Source organism: Lepisosteus oculatus, chromosome 9 (genome assembly GCF_040954835.1).
Source record: "Lepisosteus oculatus isolate fLepOcu1 chromosome 9, fLepOcu1.hap2, whole genome shotgun sequence".
Taxonomy (NCBI): domain Eukaryota; kingdom Metazoa; phylum Chordata; class Actinopteri; order Semionotiformes; family Lepisosteidae; genus Lepisosteus; species Lepisosteus oculatus.
In genome coordinates, this window is record NC_090704.1 from 3,325,237 (window position 1) to 3,341,567 (window position 16,331).

At 48.4% G+C, this 16,331-nt stretch overlaps 1 protein-coding gene across 1 annotated transcript; it reads left to right on the top strand.

Annotated features, from left to right (window-relative positions):
• Positions 1-1,630: 1,630 nt before the first annotated feature.
• On the top strand, positions 1,631-15,602 carry faah (fatty acid amide hydrolase). The gene is made up of 15 exons (XM_006634779.3): positions 1,631-2,055; positions 3,215-3,328; positions 3,649-3,789; positions 7,287-7,420; positions 7,814-8,020; positions 8,490-8,530; positions 9,346-9,470; positions 9,985-10,110; positions 10,542-10,639; positions 10,867-10,966; positions 11,455-11,498; positions 11,839-11,878; positions 13,429-13,537; positions 14,097-14,242; positions 14,382-15,602. The coding sequence occupies exons 1-15, from the start codon at positions 1,843-1,845 to the stop codon at positions 14,505-14,507; spliced, it is 1,764 nt and encodes a 587-aa protein (XP_006634842.1). The 5' UTR covers positions 1,631-1,842; the 3' UTR covers positions 14,508-15,602.
• Positions 15,603-16,331: the final 729 nt, after the last annotated feature.

The following is a 16,331-nucleotide window of genomic DNA, read 5'->3' on the forward strand; positions in this document are numbered from 1 at the left end:
GTGTGGCTATGGTGTGCTTAGCTGTGCTATTCTGGACGTTGTTGTTTTTGTATTTTAATTTTTAAGAGAAATGAGATTTTACCATTTTCAATTGTAGAGAGGACAGCTTGGTGAAAAACACTGCAGATAAGTGTTCCGCTTTAGCCTTGGCTGAAGAATGATTAACTTTGTTTAACCCTGGTCTACTGTGTGGAGATGTGGAGAGGAACAGGCTCTCCCTTCCACAGATTGACATGCTGCACTACTGCTTCTTTGTATTTTGTAGAGTGCCTTTCACCCCAAGGTGCTTTTTCAATAAGACAAGCCAAAGGCAAAGCAACAAAGAAAAAAAATACACGAGAATTTAATCCTATTCATTGTATTATTGTAGGGTTAAAGACCAGACTTAAAGTTGCTATCTGATATGCCTGATCTACTGCAGTCTAGGAGATCATTCACCAGTCCTGGAGCAACACCACCGACAGCAGGGGTTCCCAGAACTGAAGACTCTCGTTCTAGACGGTGACAGAAGGCACAAGCTCACACAATGCAAGCAAGCTGTAGCTGTTTAAGGGGGTTAGAAGTTCACTGATGTCAGAGCGAACTGAACTATTCAAGTCCTTAAAGGCAGGCAGCAGTATTTAAAATGTAATTATGGAATCCACAGGGAACCACTGCGAGGAGGGCAGAAAAGGAGATATTATGCTAATTAAATGTAGTTTTAGTTCAGGTCTAAGCAGCTGTTAAAACGTAAAAAACAACCGCATGAAAAAGAATTTCAGCTTCAGACCTTGGCCTGCTAACGGGACCTAACTGCAGCACCAGATGTGACCAGCCTTAGAGAGGAAGAACAATGATCTATTTTGTACAAACCCCTTTAGATCACGACCAAGCAGTTTCAGTAACACCAACAGCCCTGTTCAGCAAAGACTGTAGAATCGTTCTTGTTCTTAAAGGCATGAAGAAATCCAAAGGTTTAAGAATTGTGTGCTCTGAGAAAAGAACAGCGGGCCTTGTTCTCATAATTATCCTTAGCCTTGGTGAGTAGCTAACTGTTGGCTGCAATTGCTCATGACTCTTTCATCGGGTAACAGACGTTCTGTTTTGAAACTAAATGTTGTCTTGGTATGCAAACAATTGAAACTACCTAAGAAAATATCTTGTAATTTTTTTTTCTGCTGGAATATCTGCTTTTGTTTTGGCTTCCTCTTATACGACTGAATTCGTGTGACTCTCACTGTATAAAAAGGGAGACAGTTGCTGCATGCTCCTGTATGCACGCATAAAGGTCTGCTTTCCTGCTCACTTCAGGAACCTGATCGTTGAGTGCTTTCTACAGGCAAGTACAGTAAATTAAAACCCCATTTAAAATTAAAATCAAGCAAGAGGAATGATAAAGATACCTCAAACTATTAAAAAAAACAAGTCTGGTGGCCAGTAAACACCCTGTTTGAGACGAACGTCAGCGAAATGCATTTAAATGATTCAACTGCCTGCTGGTGTTCTCGGAGCAGTGTTAAATGACTGATACCAGCTGACCAGTGAAGAAAGATGACGCCTTCTCGCCGGTTTCAGCATTGCGCTCCATATAAAACAAACTGCAGCCTGGGAGAAGAGACCTACCTGCAGGGCACTGGAAAGGCTACGGGATTGGGTCTCTTTCGTCATTCTGCAGGGACAGACCCGCGTTGGCAGAAATGCCCAAACGGGGAATCCACTCCACATTTTGTGTTTCGCATCCGGTAGGGCGCTGTGTCATCCCCCTCCGGTCGGCACCCCTACGTCCTGCGCTACAGTGGTTCGCGCTGTGCTGACACGGTGCGGGCTGCGCTCTCACCTGGGGCTGCAGTTCAGCTGTGCGTGATGGAGAGGCTGGGTTGCAATCATCTGCTGTCCGGCGCCCAGCCGGGCAGGAGAGTTGCGCTCCTGTCCGCGGCTTGCGGGGCCGGCGCGGTCCTTCTGCTGCTGAAGCGCAGGTGGCACCGCGGCGAGAGGGAGCTGATCGCAAACGCCAGAGCAAGGAGGGACAGGTCACTGAAGAGTGCCGAAGAAGCGGTGGAGCAGTTTAAAAAAGAGGTTTGGGAAACGCAATGCCCCCACTCTTTTTTTTTTTTTGGGTGGTTGTTTTTGTGGAGCGTGCTGGGTTTGTGCGAGAAACGGAACTCGGGATGTGATCCACGCGTCGAAAAGCTAGCGTGCAGTTTCCACCGCAGCTGAAAATCAACAAGTTTACTGTCTGCACGTAGGGGGAAGAAAGTTAGCCGGCGAGCCAAACGAGGCTTGTATGTAATATAATATCGCAAGCGCAAGAGAACAGCCCGCGGAACAGGAATCTCTCGCAACATTTACTGCTGACATGACCAAAGTGTAATTGCAGTCGATCTGGACATTGAACAGGGCAAAACGCTCATGCTCGCCTGTAATTCAGTACCGGCTTACTGGCTATAAAAAAGAACTACGATCAGGTGCTGTACAGGGAGGTACACTGCTGTACAGTGTTTAGTCTGAAAGCTGTTAGCCTTTTAAGAATGTGAAATAACCTGCTGATCGCATTGCGAAGAGTTGTAACACGAATTAAACAGGCAGGCGTACGTATGCGCTGCGATATCGAAGGTATTTAACTCTGCGCTTTGCTGTCGAGTTCGTCTACACAGTATTATTCCACATTCATTTAGAGCCCGTATCAAGGGAGTTGCTGATGTGCAACGGTTGTCAGGGAGCAGATATTTCCTCGGAGTCCTGATTAAAAACAGGCGGGGGCACGGGAAGGAACATCCTGCCCGCGTGTCTCTGAGGCCCGAGTGACGCGCTGGACTCGTGTGGACGGTGTGTGTCCCCACAGTAACTACACACACCTCGTTCTGGAAACACGAAAAGCAATGGGGTGGGGAAGTACGACGAAAAGAGTAGCGAAAGAGTACGACTTCATGTTTTGCAGTGTACTTTGCAAATCCCCCTGGATAAGAAAGTCCGCTCATAATAGCACGTCCTTGTTTTTCTTGCTGAAGAAAGGCATGGGAAGTATTTTAAAATGGGGGGGGGGGGGGGGGTTACTGCCGGCTCTCCTGCCTCTGCTTCTGAATGAATGTCCTTTTGCAAAGCAGAGTCGAGCAGACTCTTCGTTTCTCCGTTAAAGTCGGAACTAGTTCGCATGCGGCTCTCGCAGAGGCTCTGTCTGGGAGCTGGGAGGCGGAGCGGGGCTGTGAAGCTGCTCAGTGCTGCCGGTTCTTTGCAGCACCCCGGGACTGAGAGTGCTGTCATCCTGTCCCTGCCTCTGGAGGAGCTGCGCAGGAGGCTGAGGGAGAAAGAGCTGAGCCCCGAGGCCGTGCTGTACACCTACACGGAAAAGGTGAGCTCACGCAGGCTGCTGGCAGCGGTGTCCTCTTCATCTACCCCATGGGGTCATTCTAAATACCCCAGCGATGTGCGTCGCCTTGAGTCATTACAACGCATTCTTTTGCCGTGACAGCCAGGAGAATTAGCCTGGCAAAGTTACTATACATCTGCTCCATGAATATTCGGTGTAAAGCTGTTGCGCTTTTTAGTCCCTTTTATGTCCTATTTGTTTGCTGAAATGATGCTGATCCTAGTCGAATCCAAATCGGCGTGGTGGTGAATGAGACGGAGAGATGTTTGCTCTTCCCGCAAGGCGGTGACGTGTTCCCTCAGGCTCTGCAGGTGACCAGGACGGTGAACTGTGCTACTGCCATCCTGCCGGAGAGTCGAGAGCAGCTGGCCCAGACGGAGCAGCACAGGGACGGCCTGCTCTACGGGGTTCCCGTCAGTATCAAAGATAACGTCGGGATCAAGGTACGTGTTGCCCGAGACCTCGCGCGGTTGCCGACGAGAGGAAGCTCTTCCTGCCCGATCGGCAGCTGGTACAGTAGCTCATCGGTTCCAGTATCTCATCCAGAGGTTTCTTGAAAGAAGCCAGGGTTTTGGATTCTCCAACGTGGCTGCGAAACTTGTTCCATGCCCCCACAATCCTTTGGGTAAAGAACTGCATGCTGTTCCCAGTTTTCACTTCCACTTGGTTAGTATTTCACCGTTTATTCCGCTGGAATGATTTTGGCAGGGATTGACAAAGTCAACCCAGTGAGTTTCTGGACTTGTCAGAACACACTTTTGAAGGCGTTTGAAACTCCTGCCCTCTGCATGTTCATGTAGAACCTGATCAGGGGCGTGTGACTCGTGTTTAGGCTGACACACATGGGGAAAATTTCCTTTAGCACCACCTTTACGTCTGCCCTTCTCCAGTCCATGAGATTATTGTCAGTTACTAGAGAAATGAATATTGCAGAAAGATTTTGTAGCTTTGAGCGATTCCTCTTAAGAATCATTTCTCAGTTTGGCTCCCTCATCACAAAATGGCACTAATCATGCTGTCAATAATACTATCGGTATTATTTAGTATTACTGACTCCTGGATGAATCAGTAAGCTTTGAAGTGAGCAGGAATATTTCAGAAATCGAAGAGGTCATATTGGAGTATTGGGTGGTGTAGTACATCAAGTTTTGCACCATGAGAAGTTAACAGCAAACTTTTATGGGTGGTGTTATGCAAAGCTACCTAATGGTGTGAACACGGTCATGGAAATATAACTATCAAGGAAGCCACAAGAGAGAGTTCTCACCTGAGTAAGGTCTTTATTTCAATATTGCAATATTGAGAGCCCTGCCGCCACTTCGCAAAGTGCAACCAGAGACTCAATTTGTTACAAGCAGTACAGGGTTTTTATAAGACGTTGCGCTGTAAAAAAGTTCAGCATTTGGTCCCTTCTAAAACTTCCACTTTCTCTAAGAGAAAACAGATTACATCATAGAGCGAGAGAAGAAAAACTAGATTTGTTATTCAAAGCTTCTCAGTTACTTTCAGCTAATTCTAATGACCCAGACAGCATATATTGTTTTGGTACATTGTCTTCTAAACTAACCTAAACAGTGTACTTTGTTGACGAACTGTTTTCTAAAATTCTGCACGCACTGTAGCACAGCAGTTACATCCTTGAAATATATTATCTAAAAGCACCAATATATTTTTTTCAAAGCTCTCTACATTTTTAAGAATCAATTTACTTATTAGATTTCCACTTCAACACACATGTCTTAACTGATTTATTGGCATTCAGTGTGAAGGAAATTGGGCGAACTGGCAACCTTCCAGCCACAGGTGTGGTGGCTCTGGCTCAGGATCTGCGCCTGTGGCTGGAAGGTTGCCGGTTTGTATCCCGTGGCCGGCAGAGGAATCCTACTCCGTTGGGCCCCTGAGCAAGGCCCTGCACCCCACCTGCTCCAGGGGCGCCGTATAAGTAGCTGACCCTGCGCTCTGACCCCCAGCTTCTCTCTCCCTGTCTGTGTGCCTGTGTGTCTCATGGAGAGCAAGCTGGGGTAATCGAAAAGACTAATTCCTAATACAAGAGATTGAATATGGCCAATTAAGTGCTCTTATCTTAAGTTCCACTGGTGGGAAAAGAGCACGTGTGATTAGTTCTGTGGGCAATTGCCACTCCCACAGATTGAAGATCTGGTGTATAAGAGCAGCCGGGAGGAGGCAGGTTGGGAGTCTGTGCCCAGGCTCTTGCAGGAGTACAAGAGAGTGAGGGCTCAGAAATGAAGGTAGTGAGTCTAGGGAGCGCCGGAGTACTCTTTGAGCTCCTGTGCATTACCACCTGCAGCAGGCTTTCACTCTCCGTGTTGGAGAGGATCTAATTGGAGTGAGAGTATGAACCAAGAACTTGCGAGGAGTGAGATGAAAGATTTGTGGTGATTTATTGAAAGAAAAATCCAGGGTTCTGTGTAGCTTATTCATAAATGATTAGTCAGGCTAAGTTAAGAGCACCAGGGTGTGTCTGAGTTCATGAGGGACAGATCTGTGTCTCGTGTATTACAGGCGTTTCCTGGGACTGTTTGAAGAATGGAGGAGGGGTTAAGGTGACTGTGCCAGTGAAAAGCTCTGACGTAGGATTGAATGGTGGGCTGTGCAGACCCCTCCAATAGGGGACCACCCTTACATTTAGGGGGTTTCACTCACACTCAGGTGTGCTCCATGTTGTCACCTGCGGCTTGGCACTTGTCCCAGTTTGGTATTATAAAAAAGTCAATTTAAAACTCGAAAGACCTGTCCTTAGCAGTTCCGTTTGCAGGTGGCAGGGTGCTTGCAATCCGTGCACAGGAGGGCTTGGTATGCTCATATGCGGGCACTGGGCTCACTGGGACACTCCCAGCACACTAGGTGTGTCAAAAAGAAGACAGGTCACTGTTTCACGGAGCAGGTTCAACTTATTCAGGATTTTCTCAAGTTGTCCAGATAGAATTAACCCAATAACTGAGTTCGGGTTAACTCGGTTTCAGGAAGGCAAACTCCGTTTCAGGTTATCTGGTTACAGTAACTCAGAATTAAACTATCTGACTAACTGTGTGTTCACGTTGCAGTTCATTAGGCAAGGAGATCGCACAGCTTAAGAGATTGTGAATGTGAAAGGGTATCTTTCAAGCAAAAATGATCACTGAACTGTAAAGGGCAATATTGAAACTTTCGTTCTCTCTGTAAAGAGTTGAGCTCTTACCCTCGAAGTCAGGTTAAGTCTGACTTCACCTGCCCTGGCGCAGGTTAAGAGTAAAGTTACTTAACTGGATACCATTCTGTTCTGCTTCATGAAACCGAAACCGAAAAATCTAGCTGGGTAATCTCACTCAGCTATGGTGAGCTATAGTATAGTCAGCAGCTATATCACCCTGTATCTCACCACTGGCAGCCCACTGAAGCCCAGCAGGTGTGAGCCTGGACAGTACCTCCTGAGAAAGCTAAGGCTGCTGCTGGAAGTGGTGTCAGTGGGGCCCAGTAGGGGGCGCTCAACCTGCAGCCTGTGTGGGACCTAATGCCCCAGTATAGCAACGGGGACACTAGACTGTAAAATGGCGCCTTCCTTCGGATGAGACGTAAAACCGAGGTCCTGACTCTCCGAGATCATTAAAAATCCCAGGGCATGTTGCCCCCGGAGCCCTTATCAGTCGTGGCCTCCTAATAATCCCCATCTCCGAACTGGCTTTATCACTCTGTTCTCCTCCCCACTGGTGTGTGGGGAGTGTACTGGTGCACTCTGGCTGTCGTCTCATCATCCAGGTGGGGCTGCACACTGGTGGTGGTGGAGGGGATCCCCATGACCTGTAAAGCACTTTGACTGGAGTGTCCACAATAGCGCTATGAGTCTAAGCAATTATTATTATCTCTCTTCGTGAAACCGCCAGTCTGATGGGCTGAATGCCCTCCTCTTCTCGGGCCTGTAACCCCTCTGGCCCTCCTCCAGGGCCACGACTCCACGTGTGGGACCGTGCAGAAGCTGGAGCACCCCGAGGTGCAGGACAGCGTGGTGGTGCAGGTGTTGAAGAAGCAGGGGGCCATTCCCTTCGTGAAAACCAACGTGCCCCAGGGGCTGCTGAAGTAAGTGACGTCCGCTCAGGTCTTCATATTGAGGTTAAAAGCTGAGGTTTTTCTTGCACAGAGGCTCTGGGCAGTGTGGTGTGTAACAGCCACTGCTACACACCTGTTTTGATTAAAAAAAAAAAACGTTCAGATTTATTACTGCTGCATAGCTTTGCCTCATCGCATAGCTCTCCGAGTCAAAGTAGCTTCATTCATTACACTAATCATGCAAATTCTATATACAGTGCCTATAGAAAAGTCCACACAGCCTGACCCAAGTAACACATTTTGTGGCCTAGCAGTGTAATATCAAGACACATTGAATCAGAACCTATTTCACCTTTATTAATACCTTGTGACGCACAACCTGCAAGTTCCTGCCTTTGACCTCCCTGTTTTGTTGTTGTTTAGCTATGACTGCAGCAATCCCATATTTGAGCAGACCCTGAACCCCTGTAACCTGCACAAGACCCCCGGGGGATCTTCGGGGGGAGAGGGGGCGCTGATCGGCGCCGGGGGCTCCATCCTGGGGCTGGGGACGGACATCGGGGGGAGTATTCGCATCCCATCATCCTTCTGTGGCATCTGCGGCTTCAAACCCACCTCGGGCCGGCTCAGGTAGGGGGCCCCTGCCCCACCGCCGTCTCCCCTTCGTCCAGCGGAGAGTCTGATTTTGAACGTAAAGCAGGTACTTCGGAACGTGGGCAAGCTTTAAAAACCGAGTTCCACCGTGGACAAAAGGTATTTTTGGAGAGTATTCAAATTTGCCTGTGCCTCGCTCTGCTTTCCGTGATCAGGTGAGATAGGAGTATAAGAGGTTACAAGTGAGAGCAGGGCCATGTGGCCCATCCAGTACTGCTAGATCTACCAAACAGGCCGGAGTAATATACTGGGGGACTCCCAGAGCTCATTTTTGCTTCCAGAAATGATTTACAACCTGCTTTCTTGCATCAAGGCCTATAGATCTAGCAAGCGATCAGTGTATCTCGTGTAGAGACAAACCAGGACCTTACCTTTCAGGTGAGCGAAACGGCAGCACGTCTGCGATCTAGTGATTAAGTGACGGGTGTGGCTGTTTGTGTTCCAGCGCGCGAGGTCTCGCCAGCTGCTGCTATGGACAGAAGTCAGGTGAGATGGTCCTGGAGGAAGAGTCGAGACTCCCACAGTTCTGGGAGACCAGTGTGCTTCCTTCCCTCTTTTCATCAGAAATTTGGTTATTCCTGGTAAGGGTCGAGACGAGCATGGGGCCTGTCCCAGAGGTCACTTCGGACCCTTTAGGGATGCCAGTTAGTCTGCCCAGCAGGTAGGAGAAAACCAAAACCAGGGAAGGCCGCAAGCACCTGGAGAGAACATGCAGACTCCACACAGAAGGATCGTAGTATAGCATCGAGCTTGGGACCTGCGAGCTGTGAGGCAGTAAGGTTAACTGCTGGGCCACCTCCCCAGCTATCGTGTCTTTAACGAATTGCTGCCGCTTTGTTGAACGCGCCTGTCTAAGGACTAGCGAGGATTTTTGCACTGAATGGGGAAAAACTGCCCCGGGCCTCTGCTCTGCCCTGATGCAAATCCTCTGATATTTTATCAGTCCGTCGCCCACAGTGTAGTTTTGTCAGGCCGACCGCAGGTAACAATAAAATAAAAAAGCAATAAAAAAGCAAGGGTAAGACCTGTACATGAAGAAGAGGAGTGAGGGCATGCTTATGAGAGGAAGTCTAATGACCAGACACCTGGTGACCAATCGTTTTATTTGCATTGTTTATAGCTGTTATTTTTTTGTGTGTTCTTACACCTGCACGGATTTGACCTGTTATCACCCAAGTAACTTTTTGCTCTGTGGCCAGCCTGGTGCAGGGAGGATGAGGATGATGAAGGTAGCTCCTGTTCAGGTGTGCTTCAGCCATGTGTTCTGTGCATGTGACGTGCCGGGGGTCTCTGTGTTCCAGTCCTGTCATCAGTGGGCCCGATGGCCCGGGACACGGACAGCCTGGCGCTGTGCATGAGGGCCTTGCTGTGTGACCACATGTTCGCCCTGGACCCCACTGTCCCACCGCTGCCCTTCGACGAGCAGGTGAGGGCAGCTGAGGCACCTGCTGTGGTACACCTGGCCATGTAGTGCTGACGTGGCTGATGCAGAAGGGAGTTATGTTGTGTGCCATTTCACTGCCACACCTCCGTAATACAGCGATTCCTCAATTCCAGTTTTATTTTAAAATGGGGCATTCAGACAAGCTAGTTAATTCCCTGCGTGTTACAGTAAGAAATCCGTGTGTGTCAGATTGAATTGCAGGAATATAATAGCCGTTGTTCGTGAATTGTTGCTTGTCAGGCTTTTTTTCCTGATCTGTGATGAATTAGCTTTTATCTTTTAAAAAAAAAAGTTTTTTTAACTTGTTGTCACTAAAGAGTGCTTGATCTCTGCCTGTTCTAACATTTCTGCACAGTGAAGAATGTGTGCAGTACTTCCAACAGTGTTTAAAGACTGTGCTGCTGGTTAATGGAATTTTGTGCCATGTTTGGTGTTCCTTTGGCAGATAAGGGCCTGTCTGCTTTCTTTCCCTCCTGACCTGCGTGTATTTTTCCAGGTGTACGCGAGCTCCAGGCCCCTGCGGGTTGGCTACTATGAGAACGATGGTAATCTCATGCCTTCCCCCAGCATGAGCAGAGCCCTCAGGGAGACCAAGGTGCTGCTGGAGGAAGCCGGCCACACCGTGAGTCGAGACTCTACACCCACAAGCCAGCACCAGTGTCAGTGCGTCGGGCCAGACAACTTACACTCAATCGTTGGTGATTTTGCGTTGGCTTTTTATACCGAGGTTATAAATCGGTAGCGCTAAAATAAATGAAAAGATCTCGTTTGAACTGGCTCCTCCTCTGTGCTAGCCCCGAGAGTTGACATGTTCATTTAGCCGCGCAGGAAAGCATTTAACTCCGCTTAAAAGAAATGGAAGCGGTGTTTGTAAGAGAGCTTTTTGTTTTTACTTTCCAGTTTTCTTTTCTCCTTTTTGGCTTCCGCATTTATGGAGGTCCTTTGTGGTGTCTCGGGCTGAAAGAAGGCTCCCTCAAGAGCCGGGGGTTGCGCTTGCTGCGGTCTTGAGCCGCTCCTCGCAGAAGGCTGAAGCTGTGCCGTCTCCTCTTCCAGTTAGTTCCTTTCCTGCCTCCCCGTCTGGATTCTGTCCTGATGGAACTGGGGTTGAAGGGGCTTCTGGCGGACGGAGGCACCACGCTGCTCGACAACCTGTAAGTGACCGTACCCCCGCAGACCGCGCTCCAGTGGGCCGGGGAGCGGCCGCCAGGGGGCAGACGCGTCCGACCCGTTGTTCCTGTTGCCAGACCGCTGCAGTGGTGGCTGCAAACACACGGATGGCGCTCATCAGGGAGCGAAGCGTTTGCGACGCTGGGTGATTTTATGAATCGGGTCGGAGTCTTGTGAAGATTCGCAGCACGCCTCGATTGTGTCTGTACAGGAAAGGCGGCTGCATCGACCCCACTCTCAGCCCGCAGACCACAGTTTACCGAATGCCCCGGCTGCTGAAGAGAATCCTGGCTGTCCTGCTCAAGCCCCTGGTGAGTAGTGTGAACCCTGCCCTGGCGTCATGTGTTCTAGTTAGGTGGAAAGTAGGAAAATGAATACTGGCACACTGCGACGGAAAAGTTGAACCAGAAGGTTGCACCACCAGTTGCACCTTCGTCATTTTGAATTCTTCTGCGTGGATTTGGTCAGAACGCCTCCGAGATTCTGGATATGTATTCCAGTGTTTTCAAGCATCCGTGTTTGGCACGCGTTGTTCAAAAAGAATCGCTTACTGCAGGAGTTCAAATTCAGTTAGGTAAAAATGAGAAGTTTTGAACCAGCAGTGTTGCAATAGGTTGCAAATGTTTTTCAGCTCTTCTGTAAAAAAAAAAAAAATCCTGTTGCATTAGCTTTCTGAGTAGCGAGTTTAAAGTATGAGTTACATCATTCTTCTCAGAAAGTTAATACATGGGCCCGGGTACAGTTGTAATCATTTCAGCATAAACCTCCCATTTTAACACATTTTTAATTTTTTTTTCAGTACCCTCGTATGGCCGCTTCATTCCTTGCGCTTAATGGATGCAGGTAAGGGTGCCCAGGTTCTTTTTGCCTAGTCTGTTTTCTAGTTAAAAAAAAACTACAACTCTCCCAATTCTGAAACAAGGCAGCTACTTTTCACAGAACAGAACATGCACTGGGCGTTTCACCTCATTCAGATCTCCGTCACAGTCCACAGGTGAAGCAGCGCACTAATCCCAAAGCTCGTTTAACTTGTATGGCAGTTCTGCAGCTCGCCTGTTTTTAATTGGATGGTTTTCAGTTTTTTTTTCCCCCAACAACAAAGGTTTACGTTAAGTGTTAAGCTAATCTCTTGGCATTTGAGCACCATGTAGATGAGGATCAAGTTTCTCTTGCACTGTTCCAGATCTATCCCGGAGCTCTGGAAGCAGCACAAAGCTGTGCAGGTAAGCTCCTACACTTTTTACACTTACAGCTCGGCCCAAGGTTTTCTCAGCCTTTGTCTGAAAATAAACACATCCGTGCAGTTACTGTACGTATTTCCAGAAGCAGCTTATTGCCTGATCTGCAGGCAGATATGTCTCCTAAGCATTGTTTGGGCCTGGTCAGTACAGGGGTGGGAGACCTCACAGGAAAACCAGGGTGGCTGCTATAAGGTGTGTTGGTGGACCAGTAGGTGGCGCTCTTCCATCTGGAATTTCCAGGCCGATGCCCCAATAGGGAAACCCGGGGAGACCCTGTAGTGCAGGAGGTGCTGTCCTCAAGATGAGATGAGACCCTCACTGCTTGGTTATTAAAGATCCCGCGACACTCATTGTAGGAGTGGGTGCGTGAATCCTGGAAACTTGGCTAAACTCCTGGAGGTTCCTTCTTCACCCAGCTGGTGGTGCTGTCTCTCGCTCCCACCCCTGCCAGGTTGTGCGCTGGGGCTGCTGGTGCGGAATGGCCGCGCCCCACAACGGGTTGAAGCCGGTCCTCCTCTCTCTGTGGAAGGAGCGTGGGATTCCCAAACAGATTCCCGAACGCGGGATCCCCGGGTAGACCAGGGGTTGGCGATGGCAGGTCTGCAGGGCCGTGCCGGGCCTCAGAGCAAAGACTTCTGCCAGCTGGGTCATTTCATTTAATTCAACTATAGCCTTGCAGGTCTTGATATGATTTTTTTCCCCTTGGAAGAAAAGGTAGCGTTTCCGCACCATGTTGTCGATATTTTTTATGTTTGTTTGTTGCCTGCAAACAGCTTATAATTAATAATAATTGCTTACACTTATATAGCGCTTTTCTGGATACTCCACTCAAAGCGCTTTACAGGTAATGGGGACTCCCCTCCACCACCACCAATGTGCAGCCCCACCTGGATGATGCGACGGCAGCCATAGTGCGCCAGAACGCTCCCCCTTCACCAGCGATCAGTGGGGAGGAGAGCAGAGTAATGTAGCCAATTCATAGAGGGGGATTATTAGGAAGCCATGATTGGTAAGGGCCAATGGGAAATTTGGCCAGGACGCCGGGGTTACACCCCTACTCTTTTTGAGAAACGCCCTGGGATTTTTAATGACCACAGAGAGTCAGGACCTCGGTTTTACGTCTCATCCGAAGGACGGCGCCTGTTTACAGTATAGTGTCCCCGTCACTATACTGGGACATTAGGACCCACATGGACCGCAGGGTGAGCGCCCCCTGCTGGCCCCACTAACACCTCTTCCAGCAGCAACCTTAGTTTTTCCCAGGAGGTCTCTCATCCAGGTACTGACCAGGCTCACACCTGCTGGGCTTCAGTGGGCTGCCAGTTGTGAGCTGCAGGGTGATATGGCTGCTGGCTAGGGTGTAAGGAAGGCTGGGAAACGGGACTCCGTTTGTTTAGCTAACCCGATACTGCTGGAGACGGGAATAGGCAGAGGAACTCGCAGGAGACCCCTGAACCCGGAGTGCTTGCGGCTGCCGCCCGTGTCTCGCTGAGGGTCCGAACCTGCTGGCTTGCTTCGTCCCTGTCCTGCAGGACTACCACCAGGAGTTCATCGCCGAGTGGAGGAAACGCGATCTGGACGTGCTGCTTTGTCCCGTCCTGGGTCCTGCGTACAACTTGGGATACTGCGGAAAGCTGACCAGTACTGTTCCGTATCCAAGTAGCGGTCGCGGCGTGCATGTGTACATCGCGCGGGCGGTATCCAGAGGGAGTTGTGCTATTTCACTCACACACACACACACACACACACACACACACACACACACACACACACACACACACACACACACACACACACACACACACACACTCCTCACTCGGCTCGCTTTCTTCTCTCCTCTGTCCCTCTTGATTCTGATCCCCAAACCCAAGATGTGAGTAGTATGAGTTACATCATCCTTCTCAGAAAGTTAATACATGGGCCCGGGTAGAGTTGTAATCATTTCAGCATAAACCTCCCATTTTAACACATTTTTAATTTTTTTTCAGTACCCTCGTAATGTGAGTAGCAGGCCCTTTCTCCTCCGGAAGAAAGAGGTTCTTCTGCCCGCTGTCTTTTTCAGTGTGCTGCTGTGTCGCGGTCCTTGTGGTGGTGCTGCTCTTTTGAGCCCCTGCTGTGTGCTGATGTACCTCGGTGTTAGCTAGCCGACGCGTCTCTCTGCCTGCTGGTCTGAAAATGTTTTTTTTTTTCCCCCCGGCAGGCGCTCTGAGCTACACTGCCTTCTACAATCTCCTCAATGCCCCTGCCGGGGTGGTGCCTGTGTCTGTGGTGAGCGAGGAAGACGAGGAAGAGCTCAAAGACTACAAGGGTAACTTCGGCGACCCCTGGGACAAGCTCTTCAAACAGGTAAGCCTGGACCGGCGAAGGTCATGTGGCGTCGTTTGTCTGTGCGGCCAGCAGGTGGCAGCAGGAGCCAGCGCTGGTCTGTGGCTCGGAGGCCCCGCAGGCTGGGCTGCTGCCAAAAGACGCGCTCTGGTCTTTGCAGGCCGTGACTGGCGGGCAGGGGCTCCCTGTCGGCGTGCAGTGTGTGGCCCTCCCTTGGCAAGACGAGCTGTGCCTGCGCTTCATGAAAGAGGTGGAGACGCTTGTGAGGAACAAACAGGGGAAGTAGCTCCATCATGCTGTTACACGTTGGCCTTTTGCGAGCTCGTGAGTTAAAAGGCTACCGGTACAGAGAGTGTGATGAAATCTTCTGGAACGGCTATAATCTGGTTGTTTTTGTAGTACGATTACAGTTTCCATTTAGACACAAATAAAGTGGAAGGGTGTGATTCTTTCTAGGGCAAACCCTGTGGCATGGGTTGGGTTTAGGATGTATCGCTGAATTAGGGAAAACTTTTAAGCTGATGCAGCACTGTAATGAAGCAAAAAATAAATGCAAACTAGAGTTTTTTTTTTTGTGCGTAAGGGATTATAAATGTTTTTTTAGTTTGATATTTTTTATTTTTTTATTACCAAAATGCCTGCAAATCCGCCTCCTTACTTTTCCCCTGAATTTGGAAGGAACTTTTCAACAGTGACAACTGTTTTTAATATTGGCTGGAGGAGACCTGTGCAGAATGAGTGAATGAAAATAATCTGCCGTTCAAGTGGCCCTGATATTTTAGAGATGTACAGTAGTTCACTCGCCTTTTAGTTCAATGGGAATTTAAGAATAAACCTTTAACACTTTAACCTTTTACATTTAATCTGCTGATATGTTTGTTTGTTTTTATTTTCCTAACCTGCTCTGTACTTTTTGGGTTATGGATATAATCAGTGGGGAAAAAGCCGATACATGCATGAGCTGTTTTATCCAAAAACCAGTCATGTTTTTTGTTCATTATGGTTAATGTGACAGTTTGTGCCTTGCTGCAGTCTGTGGTTTTAGCACTGTAGTTTAGATTTGCCAGCAAAGTCCTAATCTGACCGATCCGTTCGGCCGCAGTCCTGGCCTGTTCACCTGCGCAGCCCCACAGACTGCTCTGGGAAGGAGCCTGTTCTTCTGGCTGCTGGGCTTTGTGGGTGACCTGTGGGTGACCTGTGGGTGTGATGAGTGCCAGCGTGGGACGCGGCAGACCAGCCCTGGAAAGCTCTTGCCTGCGGCCTCGGCCAGTGGTCTTCAGAGGTCAGCTTGTGTCCGCAGATGAGCAGGCGCGTGGAAAGGGGAACCAGGTGTAATTCTAGGAATTTTGATTCTTTCAATAAAAAACACATGACAAGATTAGTCTGATTGTCGATCTTATCTTTCTGAACCTGGCAGTTTGCTAAGCATAAGATGATAAACACTTTCACGCCACTGGAAAAAGAGTCAGTTTCTGCCTGGTGTGATGTCCCCTGAAACATTTCGTAATATCTCTGGACGTTTATACAGTAGAAGCCCTGTTTATGGGTTAAATTTAAACCAAAAACACTGTCCTTACTTTAAGGGTAATGTTTCTTGTTCGGGGTCCAAGAAACTGATTAACAGATTGATAAAAACTCTTTGCAATGTTTTGCCTTCAGTTGAGCGCTGGACGGAAGAATGACAATGAAGAATATATAGACAATGTGGGAGCACACTTTCTCTGCTCTGGAAGTACTGTGTTTTTTAGCCCAGGTTAGTGTTTCACAATAGCCTTTATCGGGATAAACATCTTTTTGTGTTGATAAGGATCTTTTGTAAATCAGTATTACTTAATTGTTGGCTTTCCACATAAGAGGAGGCTTTTATTTTAAAAGAAGGAGTCATGGAATAAATTAAACCCATCTGACCATAAATATAAAGAGCTAAATTAACTTAAGGCCTGTGAACAAAAAAAATCAAGTAAGCACATAGGTTATTTCTAATTTGTGTATTTTCATGGATTCATGTCATTGATAAACTAATGTTATCAATGCTTAACATTTTATTTATAATCCTTTAAATCTAGTTTGGAGTGAAACAAGTGTGCGACCAATTGATTTTGCTATCTTT

Excerpts from the sequence above, each read along its gene's own strand:
- faah (XM_006634779.3), top strand. The coding sequence starts at position 1,843 with ATGGAGAGGCTGGGTTGCAATCATCTGCTGTCCGGCGCCCAGCCGGGC. Across the intron at positions 3,329-3,648 it reads TGTACACCTACACGGAAAAG|GCTCTGCAGGTGACCAGGAC; the intron begins GTGAGCTCACGC and ends GTGTTCCCTCAG. Across the intron at positions 14,243-14,381 it reads GGGACAAGCTCTTCAAACAG|GCCGTGACTGGCGGGCAGGG; the intron begins GTAAGCCTGGAC and ends TGGTCTTTGCAG.